Source organism: Thunnus maccoyii, chromosome 22 (genome assembly GCF_910596095.1).
Source record: "Thunnus maccoyii chromosome 22, fThuMac1.1, whole genome shotgun sequence".
Taxonomy (NCBI): domain Eukaryota; kingdom Metazoa; phylum Chordata; class Actinopteri; order Scombriformes; family Scombridae; genus Thunnus; species Thunnus maccoyii.
In genome coordinates this window covers 25,573,969-25,591,208 of record NC_056554.1, presented here as the reverse complement: position 1 = coordinate 25,591,208, position 17,240 = coordinate 25,573,969, and the positions used below count along the sequence as shown (strand labels likewise).

Sequence of the window (17,240 nt, the reverse complement as noted above, 5' to 3'; positions counted from 1 at the left end):
ATTATTTTACTGATTTCCTCCTCAAAGTAGTAATCAGTCATGTGTAAGGAATTAGATTTTTATTCTGTCCATGTTTAAAGATACACTTCTTTTGTTTTTGCGCCTTCAAAATCATGAAAAAAACATAACTTTACTTAACAGTTTGTCCTGTGCTGTCGTGTGTTTTTAGTGGTCTTTGGTTTTATTTTGTCATAAAACATCCTACTCATAACACATTTTTTCCACATGCTAACCAAAATATCATTACAATCATAATCATCACCCTGTTTCCAGTCTTTGTGCTAAGCTAGGCTAACCATCATGGAGCTGACACTGATATCTGGGGAAAGACAGAGAACAGGAGGATTTTACTAAAACAACTTTTAATATTTCATATTTTTATGCACTTTAAGTCCCTCTACTTAACATTTATAAACAGTTAATAATTGGTTTGTAACACATTATAATGTTATGAGCAGATATATAGACATGTTTTGTTTATTAATGTATTTATCATAACTTCTCCTATGAAGATGTATTTTATATTATTACAACTGTGTCATTATCAGTTTTTACACCAGCAAACACTTATGGGTGCCCACAGGAGGATTTATAATACATTAATAAACACTTCTATCTGGTAACAACTGCATTAATGTGATATAAACATTTATTAAATGTGTATAGACTGATTATTAATGATAAATAAGGGGATTTAACATAAAGTGTTACATTTTGGTAATTGTCAACAAATCCTTTACTGTGTTTTAGTTCTTTCTTTTTTTTTAACTTGTCATGTGAAGTGTCTTTGAGTATCTTGAAAAGTGTTCTCTAAATAAAATATTAGTTTTAGGGCTGCAACAGTTAATCAATTAGTCAACAGAAAATACAACAATTTCATGGACTTTTTTCAGTATTTTGTGACATTTAATAGAAAAATTATTTGCCAGATTAATAGATAATGAGAGTAATCAGTAGATTCAGCCCTAATACGTATTAATATTTCATAATTACTATTATGAAACATCCCTACTCTGTCTGTGTCTCAATGGCTCCTGCTGAAAATCTTTAAAAACAGCTCAGAAATAAAAAATGCTTCCTAAAACAGCTGGTCACTGTAATTTTTATCTAACAAACAGGAGGGAACATGATTATTAATATCAGCAGCAGATGAATCCACATTTGGGGCTCTAGTGAGTATTTCTGGCAGCAGGACGGTGTATAACATGAGTCATTGACAGGTTTTTTAATAGTTTTTGGACATTAATGACTCTGTGGTACAGAAGAATATGATACAGTACGTTATAATACTTGTAAGTAGATTGATTCATTGTTGGTTTGAGTCTTAACACCACACTTGTTCTTTAAGTTTCTACAAAAAAGGTGTCTTTAATGACGCTCTATGAGGTGTGTTAACGTCAGGTGTTTCAGTGTGCGTGGAACAATGCTGTCAGTATGTGCGCACACACTGACACACACCTGCTATTATCTAAAGGATAATAAGACATGTTAGTGTCTGCAGGCGGCCATGATTCCAGCACTGTGTGTGTGTGTTTATGTGTGTGTGTTACAGTCTGACATTAATGCAGTCGACAGCGTGACAGCGACCTGTGTCCATATAATGCCAGGCTTTATGTTTGTATGTGTGTGATGTTGTTTGAGACGACTCTGTCATTTAGCAGAGTGACAAACACAACAGAGTTTAAAACCAACTGTTATTAACACACAGCAGATAAACACACACACACACACACACACACTCTCTCTCTGTGTGTGTCTGTCTGTCAGCTTCTTGTTGCTGGTTGATGACTAAGCTGTCACTTGTCTTTTCCACTTTGTCCGAGTCAGACAGCCCTTTATCAACCAAAGGTAAGACTTTGTTTTAACTGCAAGTACTTTGGAAAATTAATTTAAGTAATAAATCAGTGCTTATATTATTGCAGTGATTTATTGCTGTAATACACGTGTGAAACTGGGATTGTGCAGAGTTGTGCATGTGCTTTTGTTTGTGTGTGACAGTTATAATCAGTGATTTATTTATATGTTTATTGGTACGTAATAAAGTTTCCTGGAAGGCACTGTGGAGTTTATCAGTGCTTATTGGAAAATAAGAATTTACTGAATAAAATTCCACAAAATACTCTCTTCATTCATCCATTATTACTATATAACTTTGCCGTTCGTACATGTTGGATTGTTATCTTCTCTCTAGACTAATTCTGTTTTACAGGTCGGTCATTTATGAATCATTTTCTGATAGTTTCCAGAGGTTTTCCTTGAAATAACTACAAATCTTGTTCTAATTACAAAGAAACCAGAGACAGTGTTCATGTCTGGTTAATGAATTCCACGTAATTCATATAACCCAAATGTGAAATATAGGCAACAGTCCATAAGAGGATTTGTTGAAATAATTGGGTGCTAAAACCAGGAAAAAAGAAATAATGTACATCATCAATTAATTAATTGGTAACACTGGTGATTTTGATATGTTACCTGTGAATTAACTAATTTGCTTCCAATTATTGGGAAAATATGAGTTCTCTTGAAAGAAATGTTCAATTAAAACCCAAACAAACATTAAATGATTGTCGATCTATTATTGGAAACTTTATTCTTCATACTGAATATGTTGAATTTCATGTCTGTAGATAAATTTTCTTACTTTTGACTGTTTAAGTGGATAAAAGGCTCTGAAGGTATAATTCAGGTAATGGCGTGCACTGATTGAATACTATAGTTAGTAAAACGTACATTGTCTAGTTTTTAGGGAACTTCTTGAAAAAGACGATGACTTATTCATAAAAGCTTTACCCTGTTAATCGTTACAGACTCTGCATGACATGAATGTGATGTGATAGGATTTATTTATGGATTACTGACATAAAACAAAATGTTAAATTGAAAAACATTTTTATCCAACATGGTCCCAAGATGTTAAAAGATAAAGAAACGCAAGACATTCAAACATAAATCTAAACAATATGTATGTGTATGTATGAAAGTGTGTGTGCGTGTTTGTCAGTGTGTCGTTCTGGGGACCCAGTTAAAGTTTTCACCTGCAAAGTGAGGACACGGTGGATTATGAGGACATTTTGTCTGGTCTTCACTTATTCATGTTAAGACTTGGTTTTAGGGTTATGTTTGGAATTAGGTTTTTAGTTGAGATTGTAAATGAGGGTCGTCACAAGTTATGAGTAAATATGTTTGTGTTTGTTCGTTGCAGATGATGGACGAAGAAGCCACGAAGCGTTACTGTCGGATGAGCGACGATGGACAGAAACAGACACAAGCTGAGGTACCAGCTGTTCACATTAACTCTTTATTATCTCACATAAAAAAACACTTTCTCTTATTAAAACATGGCAACCTGACCCACTTTTATCCACAAATAATAATAATAATAATAAAGTTGTTTGTACAGCACCTTTCATGCAAAGATGCAGCCCAAGGAAATTTACAAAATGGGATTAAAAACAAAATTAGGCCAAAGACAAAAATGAAAATAAATAACAATAACAATATGATAAAACTACTGTTTTTCAACCACATATTACTGTAAATGTGCCATCGTTAGCCAAAAAGCTGCAGCTCTCACATTATTATCTTCGCTCTTATTCTTTCTTTCTTCTGTATGTTTTTCAGTTGCTAACTACTTCTGCACACTTTCAGCTACAGAAACCATTCGAATATCAAAAGTTTCAGCTTTTTCAGGATAATACTGCTATCATTCAGTTATTTCAATAATTTATCAACTTCTTTTTTATATAATTTTTTTAAAGTATTAAAATTTATGAGGGAAAAGTGCTAAAGTGTTCATACTTTAATGACAGCTGCCCCACATGGAAATGCTTAACGTATTAAAACATGGGACCAATGGCGCCACCATGTGGCCAGTTATTATGTGTTTTATGTTTAGGCTGATAACTCATGAATAATGAGACCTATCATTATAAAACAATATTTGCACCGTGTGTTCCTTGGATGAAGCTGATCCGACTGATGTAGGCCTGGAAAAATTTTCCACCATTTTGGATTTTTGGTAAACACATTTTTTTTTGCTTCTTTTCATCTAATCTTCATCAAACTTGGTACATACCATATTTAGATGACCAAGAACAACACGTATGACTTTTTTGGGGTATCACTGCCATTTGTCTCTAATTGGTTACCAAAATTTTTGAAGGTGTGGTCTGATGCACTTAAGGAGCCATAACTCTTCTTTGCTAAATTGGATTGCAACTAAATTTGGGGATGTTGTACATACAGTCACACTGCATATTCTAACCAGAGATGGTGAAACTATAATGTTGTAATATGATATTTCTATAATTCTGTTGTCTTTAATGAAATTAAACTTGGTACACAAATTCTCCATGAGAATGTGCATGATATGCTGAATCATGGCACCAATAGCCCCACCTTGTGGCCATTAGTAAAACACCACCATACTACTTATTAACTGCCATATATAAATAGCAAACAGCTGATGTTGTTGGATTACCTCCAAATTAAAGGACATATTGAAAAGATAGCTCTTTCATTTCTTTAAAAGATGATAAGGGAAATTTTTTATGAAATTTGGTCTGATGCACATAAAGGAAGAAACTTATCAGGAAGTAAATATTCCTACAATTTGTTTTTTTTATGTGGTATTTACTGATACATGTGGCCCCTTATTTTTTTCATCTTTTATTTTTGTCTCCACATTTACTGTACATGTTTTGTATATATTGAAAAAGTTCATAAAAACCTTTAATTACAAAAAATACTTAGGGCGTTTAGGACGAGGGGGACACATTTCTCTTCTTTGATGATGTTAAATGTAAAGTTCGGCTTTGTTGTCGGTTTCCCAACTCGAGAGAGAGAGAGCAGCGGTGGTTGAGTGAGCTAGAGAGTGACTGAAGAGAGGGAGCAGAGGTAGCAAGAACAAAGCAAGTGAATGAGAAAAATAAAATGCATATTTTCTGATTGTTTTTCACGGCGGTTACATTCTAAAGCAGAAATAAATAACCATCAAACACTCAACAGATGATTTACTGTGGAGACAGACGCTCTTAATGGCAGGTTTGTGCAGGACGTCATGTGTTGCGCAATTTATGATTCTAGTGACGAATCTCTCTGACCAATCAGTGGTCTGCAGTGTTTTCACGTCACCTTTTAGTATCAGATAAGCTCACCTGAAACCTCGACGAGGTGATACAAAAAAAAAGTACCAAGCACCAGGTAGTATCACGACTTTGGCCTGATGGAAAACCAAAAAAGGCAAGTAGAGTGAAGTCGAGTTGAACCGTACCATGTGGCGGAAAAGCAGCTATATTCACACACACACACATATATATATATATATATATATATAAAAATATATTATAGATATACAGTCTTAACTACTGTCCTGATTGGCACATACTGTAGTACATTTGAACTGTTATACTGGTTGGCTGGTGTCTCTTTTTGTGTTTTAAAGCCTAATAATAAGTGAATCATAAACTTTAGCCTCAACTCCTGTACAACACACACACACACACACACACACACACACACACACTGAAGGCCAGTGTAATTTTAGTTACATGAGTAATAAAACATTGACTTAACCAACTGAATCTCTGTAGTTTCATATGAATTTCGAAGATTACCACAAACAGCTGGATGGACACAACAAAACTATCAGTCTGCTGCCAACAACAACATTTAATGCTTTTTAATATTATTATTCAATGCTGTTTAATAATTAAGGCTGCTTTGTTATCGTCACTCTTTATTTTCTTTCTTTCTTTTTTCTTCTGTACGTTTTTCGGTTGCTAACTACTTCTGCTAAGTATCAAAACATTCAGCTCTTTAAGGACAATACTGCTATCATTCAGATTTCTGTCAGTGAGAGACGACGTTCACACACTCTTTAACAGCAATAAACTGCTGACAGCGTCTACATGTGTGTTTACGTGTGTGTGTGTGTGTGTGTGTGTGAGGTGTGTGTACCTGTTGGTTTAATGATTACTGTGATAAAACAATAAATCGTGTTTATGAAGTGACAAAGACACACAGACGGAGAGAGATTGATGTATAGAAAAAGAGGAAGAAGGTCAGGACGAGTGTGAGAAAAACAAGAGAAGGAATGTGGTGTGTGTATGTGTGTGTGTGTGTGTGTGTGTGTGTGTGTGTGTGTGTGTGTGTGTGTGTTGTGACTTCAGTTTGACCCAAAACTTAAAAATACACTATTAGTAGTTTTCTTCTTTTCCCTGTTTCATTCTGATTTGTCTTTAAATTTTATTTGCTGATTATTATGTTTTGTACATTTGAGATAAAGTTTATGTTTAAACAGAATAAATATGATGGTAAAAGTATTAAATCATGCAGGTAACCAATTGTAAAAAAAAACCCCAAAAACTGTATAAAATGTATAATAAAAGATGGTTGTGCTTATAACTACATTATAGTATGTAATAAATAGTGAATATGAACACTAAATAGCAGGAATTAAAGTGTTAATTAAAAACACAAAGATGAACCTCATGGCGTTCTTTAAAAGAAGAAGCAGGTTACAGGTTGTTGAGTCTCTGCAGTGTTTAATAGAAACATTTATAAAGATTTAATCTGAAAGAGTGAGAATCAGCAATACTTTACTCAGGTTCAGTGCTTTTTGCACACAAGTAACACTCAAAATGAAGTATAAACAAACAAGAACGTCACAAGTCTGTTACAGCGTGCCGAGGCTATTTAAGGCAGGAATATACTTTATAATATAAAGTGAGTTTTTTGCCGAGTGGTTGTCTGTGTTTGCAGCCAGACGGGGGGGGGGGGGGGTGAAGCAGGTGTCATGTGTTATGGTCAGTGCACTGCGAGTGGTGGCAGTGTCTCACACTTTTAAAAAGTTGTTATTAGTGTCAGTTAGCGAAGGTGTGTTACCTGACACACACACACACACACACACACACGCAGAGACTGGAGAGGACACATGTAGCTCTGCTGAAGAGGACAAAGTGCAAAACCTTTATTCTCTTTCTCTATTTCTCTGTGGTGAAGCGAGAGAGTAAAGTTCAGGTCAGTCAGGGGGAGAGAGAGATTACCGTCCTGCCGAGGAGGAAGACGGACGAGCTGGACGCCGCCGGGGTGAGTGGTCGCACACACACACACACACACGCGCATGCGCATGTGCACGTGCACACACACACACACAAACACAGGACTAAATACAGATAAACCTAACGTAAGGTCAACTATTAATAGAAACTATCAAGTGTTTGTTGTTGTTGCTGGTTGGACGCAGTCAGATTCTCCTGTGTTACTGTGAAAAACAGTCTCAGAATGAGTCTGTAATAATCCAGTTAATCCAGTAATAATCCTGACAGATACTTAAAGAATCAATTCACACAAATTACACTAAAAAGAACAGCAAAAATATATTTTCCCACTCACACAACAAGGCCAAAAGTAATTGTGTTTATAAAAGTAAAAATACCAAAAATACACAATGGAGTATCCATATATTTTTGGCCATAAGATTCATTTCCAGGGTGTTTATTTTCTGTTTTATGTCTCCAGGTTTTCAGATATATAATCATAATAATAATACACTCTATTAATATGGCACTTCTACAACACAATGCAACGCTGAAGAAAACACTGAGAAAATTCACTGAAGAGCTATTTGTAAACGTAAAGGAAGTGAATGTAGTTTAGTCTGTGCTGTTCACAGCTCTGAAACATCATATTTAAAACATTGTTTCCAGAAACAGAGTCCAAGTTACTCTGGATAATCCAGAACTCACGGCAGATTGTTTTCGCTGGCACTACGCCTCCAGTATAGACTAGTTGCTGCTGAAATTGCTTAATCACTAAAAAGTTGCTGATTGATCGTGTTAATATTTTGATCCATTAACCTGAGCTAAACCTGGTCTGATCTATTGGAGTACAAAACGTTTTGTCAGTGTACACAGTGTGTAACAATATTAGGCTTACAGTGCATAAACTGAATTACTTATGTGGTGGATTATCATAAGGAATTATAAAAAAACACATTTGTCAAGCATGGATTTGGCTTATTTTCTTTGGTTAATATTTGTGGAGATGTCCCAATATAATATAATTTAATGCACATAAAATGTGCAGAAAGTTTTTTATACTGTAGAAATGACTTTTCCTGTCTACGTCCTCATTATTTTAGCTTTTCTTCAGGTCAGAACACATCTCTTGATCTTTTGCCCTTAAGGAACCTCCTGGTCTTCCTCTCATCTTTTTTGTTGTGTTGGACTAAATTTGTCCATCACAGATTAGATTTGTTGAATTCCTTTTTTTAAAACAAAGAGTGAAAATGCTTTTTAATTATTGCAGTTGTATATCGTGATACGTTAGATAAGCTTAATGCCAAATGCTTGTGTTCCATTTGGAATACAAAGATCTTTGCTTGTGTCGTATTAACTCTCAGATGTACGTCACTTCGGATAAAAGCGTTTGCTAAATGACATTGTACCAAATACTGTGAAGTTATTATTTTACCATCCTGTGTTTGTGTTCGTAGATGGAGATGACAGCGTCAAACTCGTCCTCCTGCTGTTCGTCTTGTATCAGTATGAAGGACAGATGTCCTCGACCGCGGGGACTCATCAACCTCCTCATCACCAAGGGTAACTCCACTCACTGTGTGTGTCTGTATGTGTGTTTGTTAGCATGTATTCCAAACATTTTCCTCTTAAAAGAGGACATATTCTGTTTTTTTGTGGTTTTCTGTTATTTATATTCTGTTAGGATGTTGGATGTTAAACATGGACAAAGTTCCAAAACTTGAGGTGAATGTTTGTGGAAATGCTGCCTGCAAGTCAAAAGTCAGGGCTTCAACCTGCTCTGAGCACTTCTTTTGTGGCTTGTTTTTGTACTTTGCTGATGAGCTGATGTCAGAGTTCAGCTCCAACATGTACGGATGGATTTCAAAAGGTGATATTTGGAATAGAGAAGGAGAAAAAGAAGTGAAATCCTGCCACTATAGTTTGTTTATGTAGCCTCCGGAGCCGGAGGAAGCTTCCTGAAGCTGACCGATCAGGACAGAGTGGGCTCATCAGGAGCTAAAACGGCCTGTTTCAGACAGAGGCTGAACTGAGGGGCTGCATAAAGGACCAGTAGAAGATAAATAAGGAGTTTTAGAGTGTATACAGTACAACATTCTGGTGGTTTAGTTATATTTGGAGCCCGAGGGTGGTGCTGTTTTCTGACAGCCCTTTATCTTTAGTAAGAGTGAGTATCAGAGAAGTTTTTATTATCCATAGCAAATCTGTAATAAAGCCCGATGATTTACCTGTGTGTGTGTGTGTGTGTGTGTGTGTGTGTGTGTGTGTGTGTGTACGCAGTGTGTCTGTTCGCTCTGCTGTTCGGAGTCGTCTGGGCCATCACAGGAAAGGAGTGTTTGCCTGGCGGGAATCTTTTCGGCATCGTCATCCTCTTCATCTGCTCCGTGCTGGGAGGGAAGCTGGTGGGAATGATCCAACTGCCCACACTGCCCCCCTTCCCTCCACTACTTGGTACGTCCCAACAGATGATTCCAATCTAATGTAACCCAATTGAATCGAATAATTTAATTGAATCTAGTCTAATTTCATTTAATCTATTTTTACCTAGTTTTATCTAATCTCAGGTAATCTAGTCTGCAATGTAATTTAATGTGATCAAATTTAATCCAATTTAACTTGCTACAGTCTTACTTTGTCTGGTATGACTATTAGCTTATGGTGGCTAATGTTAGCTAAATGTAGGTAAATACTGGAGTTAATCTTTCAGAGTTGCTTTTACAGTTAAAATTACATAAGAGTTATGGTTGTGATGGTTAAGGTTTCTGTGTGTGTGTGTGTGTGTGTGTGCAGGTATGCTGTTAGCAGGTCTGGTGCTGCGTAACGTTCCTTATATAACGGACGCCATCCACATCGACACTCACTGGTCTGCAGCTCTGAGGAACATCGCCCTGGCCATCATCCTGACCAGAGCCGGGCTGGGCCTCGACCCCTCGGTATCACACACATATACATACACACACACACACACAAACACATTCACATTATAAACTTAACTATGATTTATATTATAGAGACTTGAGTCCCTACATGTGACTGTGGCAATTTATGTCCCCACAACATCAGTAAAACAAGTATGCACACACACACACACACACACTATACACTAAACAACCACATTTAAATCTGTGTGTGTGTGTGTGTGTGTGTGTAGGCGTTGCGTCGTCTGAAGGCGGTGTGTGTGCGTGTTGCGATTGGTCCCTGCGTGGTGGAGGCCTGTATTGTTGCCGTGGTTTCTCACTTCCTGCTGGGGCTGCCGTGGGACTGGGGCTTCATACTGGGGTAAGGGTCATAAGCAGAGACACAAGCACATTACTCTACATTTATGGACACTTCTGTATATATGTATATATATTAATGTATATATGTGTGTGAAGTTTTGTCCTGGCTGCAGTGTCTCCTGCGGTCGTTGTGCCATCCATGCTGCTTCTGCAGAGAGAAGGATACGGAGTGGAGAAGGTAAACATCACCTGCTGCTGTACATGAACACATCATTAGTCTGATCACAGGTGGTTCTGCACTCAGCCACCAGGGGGAGTCTGTATGAACACCATCACATATACAGTATACTGTATATCTTTTATTTAACCAGGTAAAAGTCTCATTGAGATTAAAATCTCTATTTCAAGAGTAACCTGGAGAGCAGCATAAACATTGTTACAACAATAAACACAAACAATACAAACAGACAGATACAGCTGTCACAAACTACAAACAAGTGAACACAATATCAGGTTAATATGCAACACAAGATCAAGGACAAAAATCCAGTTATGATGCATAAACAGGGACAATTTTGTAAAATGATTTCAGTGAAAACTTAGGAATAAGTTTTACCAAGAGAACTATTTTCTCAATCCTTTAAAACTGATGTAAATTCTTTGACAGTAATCAGCTCTGACAGTTTCATTATTCCAGGAAGAAAGGGGAGATCATGATTCACAACTCAGTGTACTTTACAGAACCCAAAACTTATATAAACACTCAAAATATGATCAAATGTGATGTTTTTACAATGTTATAATGATGTTCTGTGAAACTGTATAGATGTTCAGTGTTGTTCTAATGTTGTTTTAATGAAGTTCTGTTATGTCTTGTTCTGTTCTAATGGTATTCTGCGTTGTTCAAATGGGGTTCTCTGTTCTGTTGATGTTCTGTGTTGTTGTTTAGGGGATCCCCACCCTGCTGATGGCTGCTGGGAGTTTTGATGATATTTTGGCCATCACAGGGTTCTCTACCTGTCTGGGAATCGCCTTCTCTACAGGTCAGACAATATGTTCTACTCTGTTCTATTCTGTCCTGCTTTAATCTTTTCTATTTTGTTTCTGTTGGGTTCTACATGCTGCGTTTGTCTGGCAGGTTCTACGTGGATGAACGTACTGAAGGGTCTGTTGGAGGTGGTGGGAGGGGTCATAGCTGGGCTGATCCTGGGTCTGTTCTTATGCTGCTTCCCCAGCAATGACCAGGTTTGTTTTATACTATTTGAATATAAATCCAATTAAAATTAAACTATTTTAAATGTACTCTCTGTTTATCTGTTCATCTGTGTCTCCTCCCGTCTGTCTCCCTGCAGGAGGATTTGGTGTTGAGGAGGACTCTTATGTTGTTGGGTCTGTCCATATTTTCGGTCTTCTTCAGTCATGTTATAGGTTTTGCTGGAGCCGGCGGTCTCTGTACTCTAGTACTGGCCTTCCTGGCTGCTCTGGGCTGGAGGACTGAAAAGGTAACAGACAGCAGAACCATCTTAATCTGGATTGAACCACTGGATTACCCCTGTTCACACAGCAGCAGGAAGTCTTTTATCTAATCCAGATTAATCTTGTGTTTATCATATCAGGCGCCGGTGGCAGCCATGGTGGGTCGCTCCTGGGATGTGTTCCAGCCTCTCCTCTTTGGTCTGATTGGAGCAGAGATCACCATAGCAACCCTCAGCCCCAGCACCGTGGGTAAGAACCAAAGCCAGATTACCAATCGGGCCCCAGGTCATTAAAATGTCAGAAAATGGTGAAAAATATTGATCACTGTTTCCCAAAACTGAAGGTGCAATTTAAAATGTCTTGTTTTGTCCACAACCCAAAGATCTTCAGTTTACTGTCATAGAGACTAAAGAAACCAGAAATATTCATATTTAAGAAGCTGGAATGGAGTGAATTTCAGCATTTTTTAAAAAATGACTCAAAACAATAATTTGATTATCAAAGTAGTTGGCAATTAATTTTCTGTCGAGTGACTAATTAATCAATAGTTACAGCTCTTTAATGTCCTGTCCAAAGGTGGTGAATATCATCTCTTTCCAGCTGTAGACAGTTACATTAGTTGTAAGTTTATTTTGTATGTGTTTGTGGCTGTTGGGAGGCGTTCAACATCTATAAACTACAGTGAGACGGTGCAACCGTGGATTGAGCTGCAAGAAGCTGTTAAAACCTTTTAGTGGACTTTCAGTCAGCAGCATCAGACCTGCAGCAAACATTGTCACTACTGCAGCTACAGGAAGCTCTTCCACTCACTGTGGACAAGGAGAGAGTTTAGAGAAAACTTTTATTGTATTTTATGCGGTTTAAAAAGTCTTAAATTTGTCTTGTTGAACCTGTAGAAATGCTGTGTGTTGATCTCTCTGTCTGTCGGTGTGTGTGTTCAGGTCTGGGTCTGGCCTGTATCAGTATCGGTCTGGTGATCCGTCTGCTCGTCACCTTCTTGCTGGTTCATTTCGGAGGATTCAACCTGAAGGAGAAACTGTTCATTGCTGTGGCCTGGTTGCCTAAAGCCACCGTACAGGTACATAGTCACACACTTTAGAGTGCTTTATTTTAACTTGTCAACAGCCTGAGACTAAATGGATGTCTGATCAAATTGTTTAAAGGGGACATATTGTTTTTGTGGTTTTCTGTTATTTATATTCTGTTTCCTTGATGACAACATGTAGCATTTGTGGCTACCAAAAGCTAATAATTTTTGGCACTTTTTAGAAGCAGCAAAGCCACTCTCAGTCTCTTGTCATGCCAAACTTCTCCCATATGTCCAACTCGGCCTTCAATGATGAATTGTCCTCAGTTTTGTACTGGCCACTGGCTATTTTTGTGTTTAGGTCATCCATTTTGATTTGCTAGCTGCTAGTTTACATCACTGTTTCATCAGTGACTTCCTGTTACTTGACCAGATGTGAACTGAGGGGTGAAGGGTTGTCGTGGGCTTTCAAACGAAAACAATTAATGGTGATTTGGCTGGTTTAGATGTTTAACCCTCGTGCCTCACTAGGGACCTAAAAGGGCCTTTAATGTAATGTTTTATTTTTTCGATCATTTTGGCTGTGATTATGCTGTAGCCATGATTTTTGGCAAAAGTGTGTATTTTTTATTCAATTTTGGAAATCCAACCACATATTCTATATTAAGTCTATAATACACTGTGTAGAAACAATACTAACTTTCAGCATGTTAGGGCCCTTTTAGGTCCTACTGAAACCTATTAAAACCACAATTTTTGATACCATGGTTGCAACTGCATAAATTCATGCGTTCTGTTTTATACGTCTTTCAAATTGAAGCCCTGGCTTCAAAATTTTTATTTACTATTTTCCAGCTGATTGAGACATTTTCTCTTTTTAACCCTTTGTGCCAAATGCATGCTATTTTCCTGGTTCCACTAGGGTCAATAATCCTCTACTATGAATACTGCAGCCAAGTATGTTACAGCTTCAATGGGTTGTATGTGTAGGTAGGGATGTCTAAATGTGGTGTATGTGTGTGTGTGTGTGTGTAGCCAAAATACAGAAACTCAAATCCTTATGGAAAAAAACAGCCCAAACCCTACACCCAAACTCCTAAACACTATTTTTTTAATCCCATGGCCACAATAGCATATAACCATGCATTCTATTTTATAAGGCTTTCAAACGAGCCCTGGCCTCAAAATTGTAGTTTTTACTATTTTCCAGCAATTTTCTCCTGTTTGCCCTGAAGAACAAACACATACCATTAGCATTGCTCTCCACTAGGGGCTATGCCAGGGGCATTTCATGCATTATCAAGTTTTGCAGGACGCTGTAGCAAATTTATTCTGTTGTGTTTGTATTGATATGGAATTCCAAAGGTGGTGTATGTGTGTGTATGGAAAAACTAGTGTGTGTGTGTGCAGCTAACTCCTTTCTCCCTCTCTCTCTCGCAGACACACACATACACACACACACTTTTGAATGTTAAATGTTGAATTTTATTAAACTTTGTAAAATAAATGTTTTTCGAAATGATGTTGTATTTCTGCTATATTTCTAAGGCACAATAAGGTAAATTGCTATTAGACAATAAAAACTTTGAAGGGTTATAGGACACTTTACATAGAGTATAAGTTAACAGGTCAGATTCTATACCTTTATCTTATAATGCATACATTTCAATGTTGTTGCTAATCATTGATATATCCCAGACTGAAATAAGGGGTATCATCACAAAAACTAGCATTTAAAGTGTTAAAATTCTGAAAGTGAATGAATATTTGGTAGTTATGATCAGGATTAAAGTTGGTTAAAAAAATAAACACAGTGAAAGTGGAAAAAAAATTAATATTTTATATTTTTGTGGCAGTTTTTGATGTGGACCTTTTAGGTCCCTAATATGCTCTGTTGATAATATTTTAAAGCAAGGCACAGGGGTTAAACAAACTGCTGCTTTATTTTCATTTCTGTTTTATTTTATTTTACCTGACCTGGTGCAGGACTCTGGTGTGTGTGAAATACATGAAGGTAACAGTGTCCTTCTTGTGTGTGTGTGTGTGTGTGTGTGTGTGTGTGTGTGTGTGTGTGTGTGTGTGTATGTGTCTGTCAGGCTGCTATTGGCTCCAAGGCGTTGGATATGGCGAGGGAGGAGGGGGACGACACACTAATAAAGTTCGGTTCGGACGTGCTAACGTTAGCTGTGTTAGCCATCCTGACCACGGCTCCCATCGGAGCGCTGGGCATCGGCCTGGCGGGGCCACGCCTCCTGGCCCGGCAGGGCAAAGGTCAGCACACATACCTAACCACAACACTCACCCTTACTTTTACTAATTCTGAGCTTCACTCTAAAACCAAGTCTTAACCTCCATATAGTCCTTTGAAGTAGTGCAGACTGGCCAAATATCCCCACATTCAGAAATGTCCTCACAGCGATGGTTATAAATTGAAATTGGTTCTTACAAAGATAGAAAGATACACACACACACGTTATCACCCTAGTAAGTGTTTATCCATCACTTTTCTTCATAATAAGGAAAAACAAATTAAAAAACATCAGATGAAATTGTAACTTTTTGTTTTATTTATTTATTTATTCATGTAAATCGTTTTTGGTACGCCACAGTCAGATAATATTTCTAATTGTTATTAATATTAAAACTTTTTTATCTTAATCACAGCAGATGAGACAGAGGGTGGAGCGACGTCCCCAAGCAGCCAGGGGAATGGGCAAGAAAAAGACAACGTGACCCTTGAGAGCAAGCTATGAGGCTGTTGACCGCATGAACAGACGAAAGCTATATATTATACACTTTATGTACACACCTTATGTAGATGATAAACTCTTTGTAGCTGCAGATATGTTTTTGTTATATACATTTGTGTTTCTTATGCTTTAACATGCTTTTACTAACTATTGTCATCACACAAATGTTCAATTATGGATGCATTACCTCTGCTCTTTATGATGCATAATAGTAGAAGAAGAGAAATCACTACCAGTGTCATTGGATTCTACATATGCAGGGGCTCATTAGGAAAATTAGGAATGATGCACATTAAAAAAACACTCATGGTAAGTCATGGTGAGTCAAAATTATGAGATTTACTATGTTAAAACTGTGTAAATTTCACACTTTTGATACACTATCTCATCATTTTGATTTACTGTCTCATATTCTTGTTATCATTATGAGAAACTAAATCAAAATAAGATTTACTAAATCAAATCAAGTCAAAAACTTTCAAAGTCAAAAACAGTCATAAGTTTTACTTAGTAACTCTTAATTTTGACTTGCTAATATAATCCTGACATACTGTTTCATAACTAACACATCATTTTGTCATACAAGGACTATTTTCATTTTTGTCATTCATTACATGTCATCATTTTGTTTCTTTTCTTGGCAGCAATGGGCTTCCATACAGATATAATAGACCACAAATGTTAAAATTTAAAAGTCTTAATCATGTGCAAACTGTATTTTGGTAGAACTGTTTTAATGAATTACCACAGACTGAGAAATAACTGCAAATGTAAAAGGTTTTTCCAGTCAGTGTTATTATAGCAGGGGTTTGGCTATATTTAGTGATATACGCTCACAGACCATAAAGTGTTCCTAATATTTTGTCCACCACATTAACATAAATGATGGGGGCAAAATATTATGAACTTTTCAATACACTCCAGTACACCACCACCCATTACAACCTCAATAATAAACATAAAGTAGAAGTATCACCTTTCTGACAATGTCAAAGTGTTGCTGAGTGTATATTCCTGTGAACATGGTTGGCTGATAGATTTCGTTCTCAGGGAGGAGAAAAAATGAATAAATTCCCATGACTGATTCCCATGTTTAGTAACTTGCCAGTATTCACGTCATCAGAGAACTAAAGGTTCTTATGTAGTTACAGAGTTGGTTGTTTAAGGGTTAAAAACACTGCATGGTTAATATAGCACTATATCCATTAAATTAGCATTTAATTACCTTGAATTATGGATTTATGAAGCCAGGTGATGTCAACATTTGTTTACTTTTTTAGAAATTTTCATATTTTAGCCTGTATGAGAGCTTTTGTTGTTGAAACTGGTGATGTAGTAACTCCCAAATGACATTTATGTGGCATTATTGTTTATTATTTGTTTATTTGTTGTTATAAATGTGCAGTTAAGTAATCCCTGGGAGTTTAGTGACATAATGCTAACTCCCTAGCTAACAAACACTAGCTCATTAACAGTGGGTTGCGTTAAAGCAAGTTTAAAGAATACAATTTATACATGATTAGTCAGCTTAGATTTGTTAACTCACAAGTTAATGTCAGAGTGCCATGCTAACAATATTTATTCTGCTCAAAAGTAATAAAAAGTGTGTTTATTTGAGTTATTGTTCTTCAGTTTTAGTTTTTGTTCCTCTTGCGTAGATAGGGAGGAGTAATTACTTTAGCTAGCATGCTAATCAACCAGACAATGTTATTGTTAGCTAGCTAAC

General features: G+C 36.9%; 1 protein-coding gene across 1 annotated transcript; it reads left to right on the top strand.

The window, feature by feature from the left end:
* Window positions 1-1,243: 1,243 nt before the first annotated feature.
* Window positions 1,244-15,743, top strand: LOC121889621 (sodium/hydrogen exchanger 9B2-like). Its single transcript, XM_042401723.1, has 16 exons — window positions 1,244-1,292; window positions 1,828-1,848; window positions 3,206-3,277; window positions 7,006-7,092; window positions 8,501-8,606; window positions 9,324-9,494; window positions 9,834-9,976; window positions 10,195-10,322; window positions 10,418-10,499; window positions 11,211-11,304; window positions 11,400-11,506; window positions 11,614-11,763; window positions 11,878-11,986; window positions 12,679-12,815; window positions 14,861-15,035; window positions 15,429-15,743. The coding sequence occupies exons 1-16, from the start codon at window positions 1,269-1,271 to the stop codon at window positions 15,515-15,517; spliced, it is 1,695 nt and encodes a 564-aa protein (XP_042257657.1). The 5' UTR covers window positions 1,244-1,268; the 3' UTR covers window positions 15,518-15,743.
* The last annotated feature ends 1,497 nt before the right edge of the window (window positions 15,744-17,240 follow it).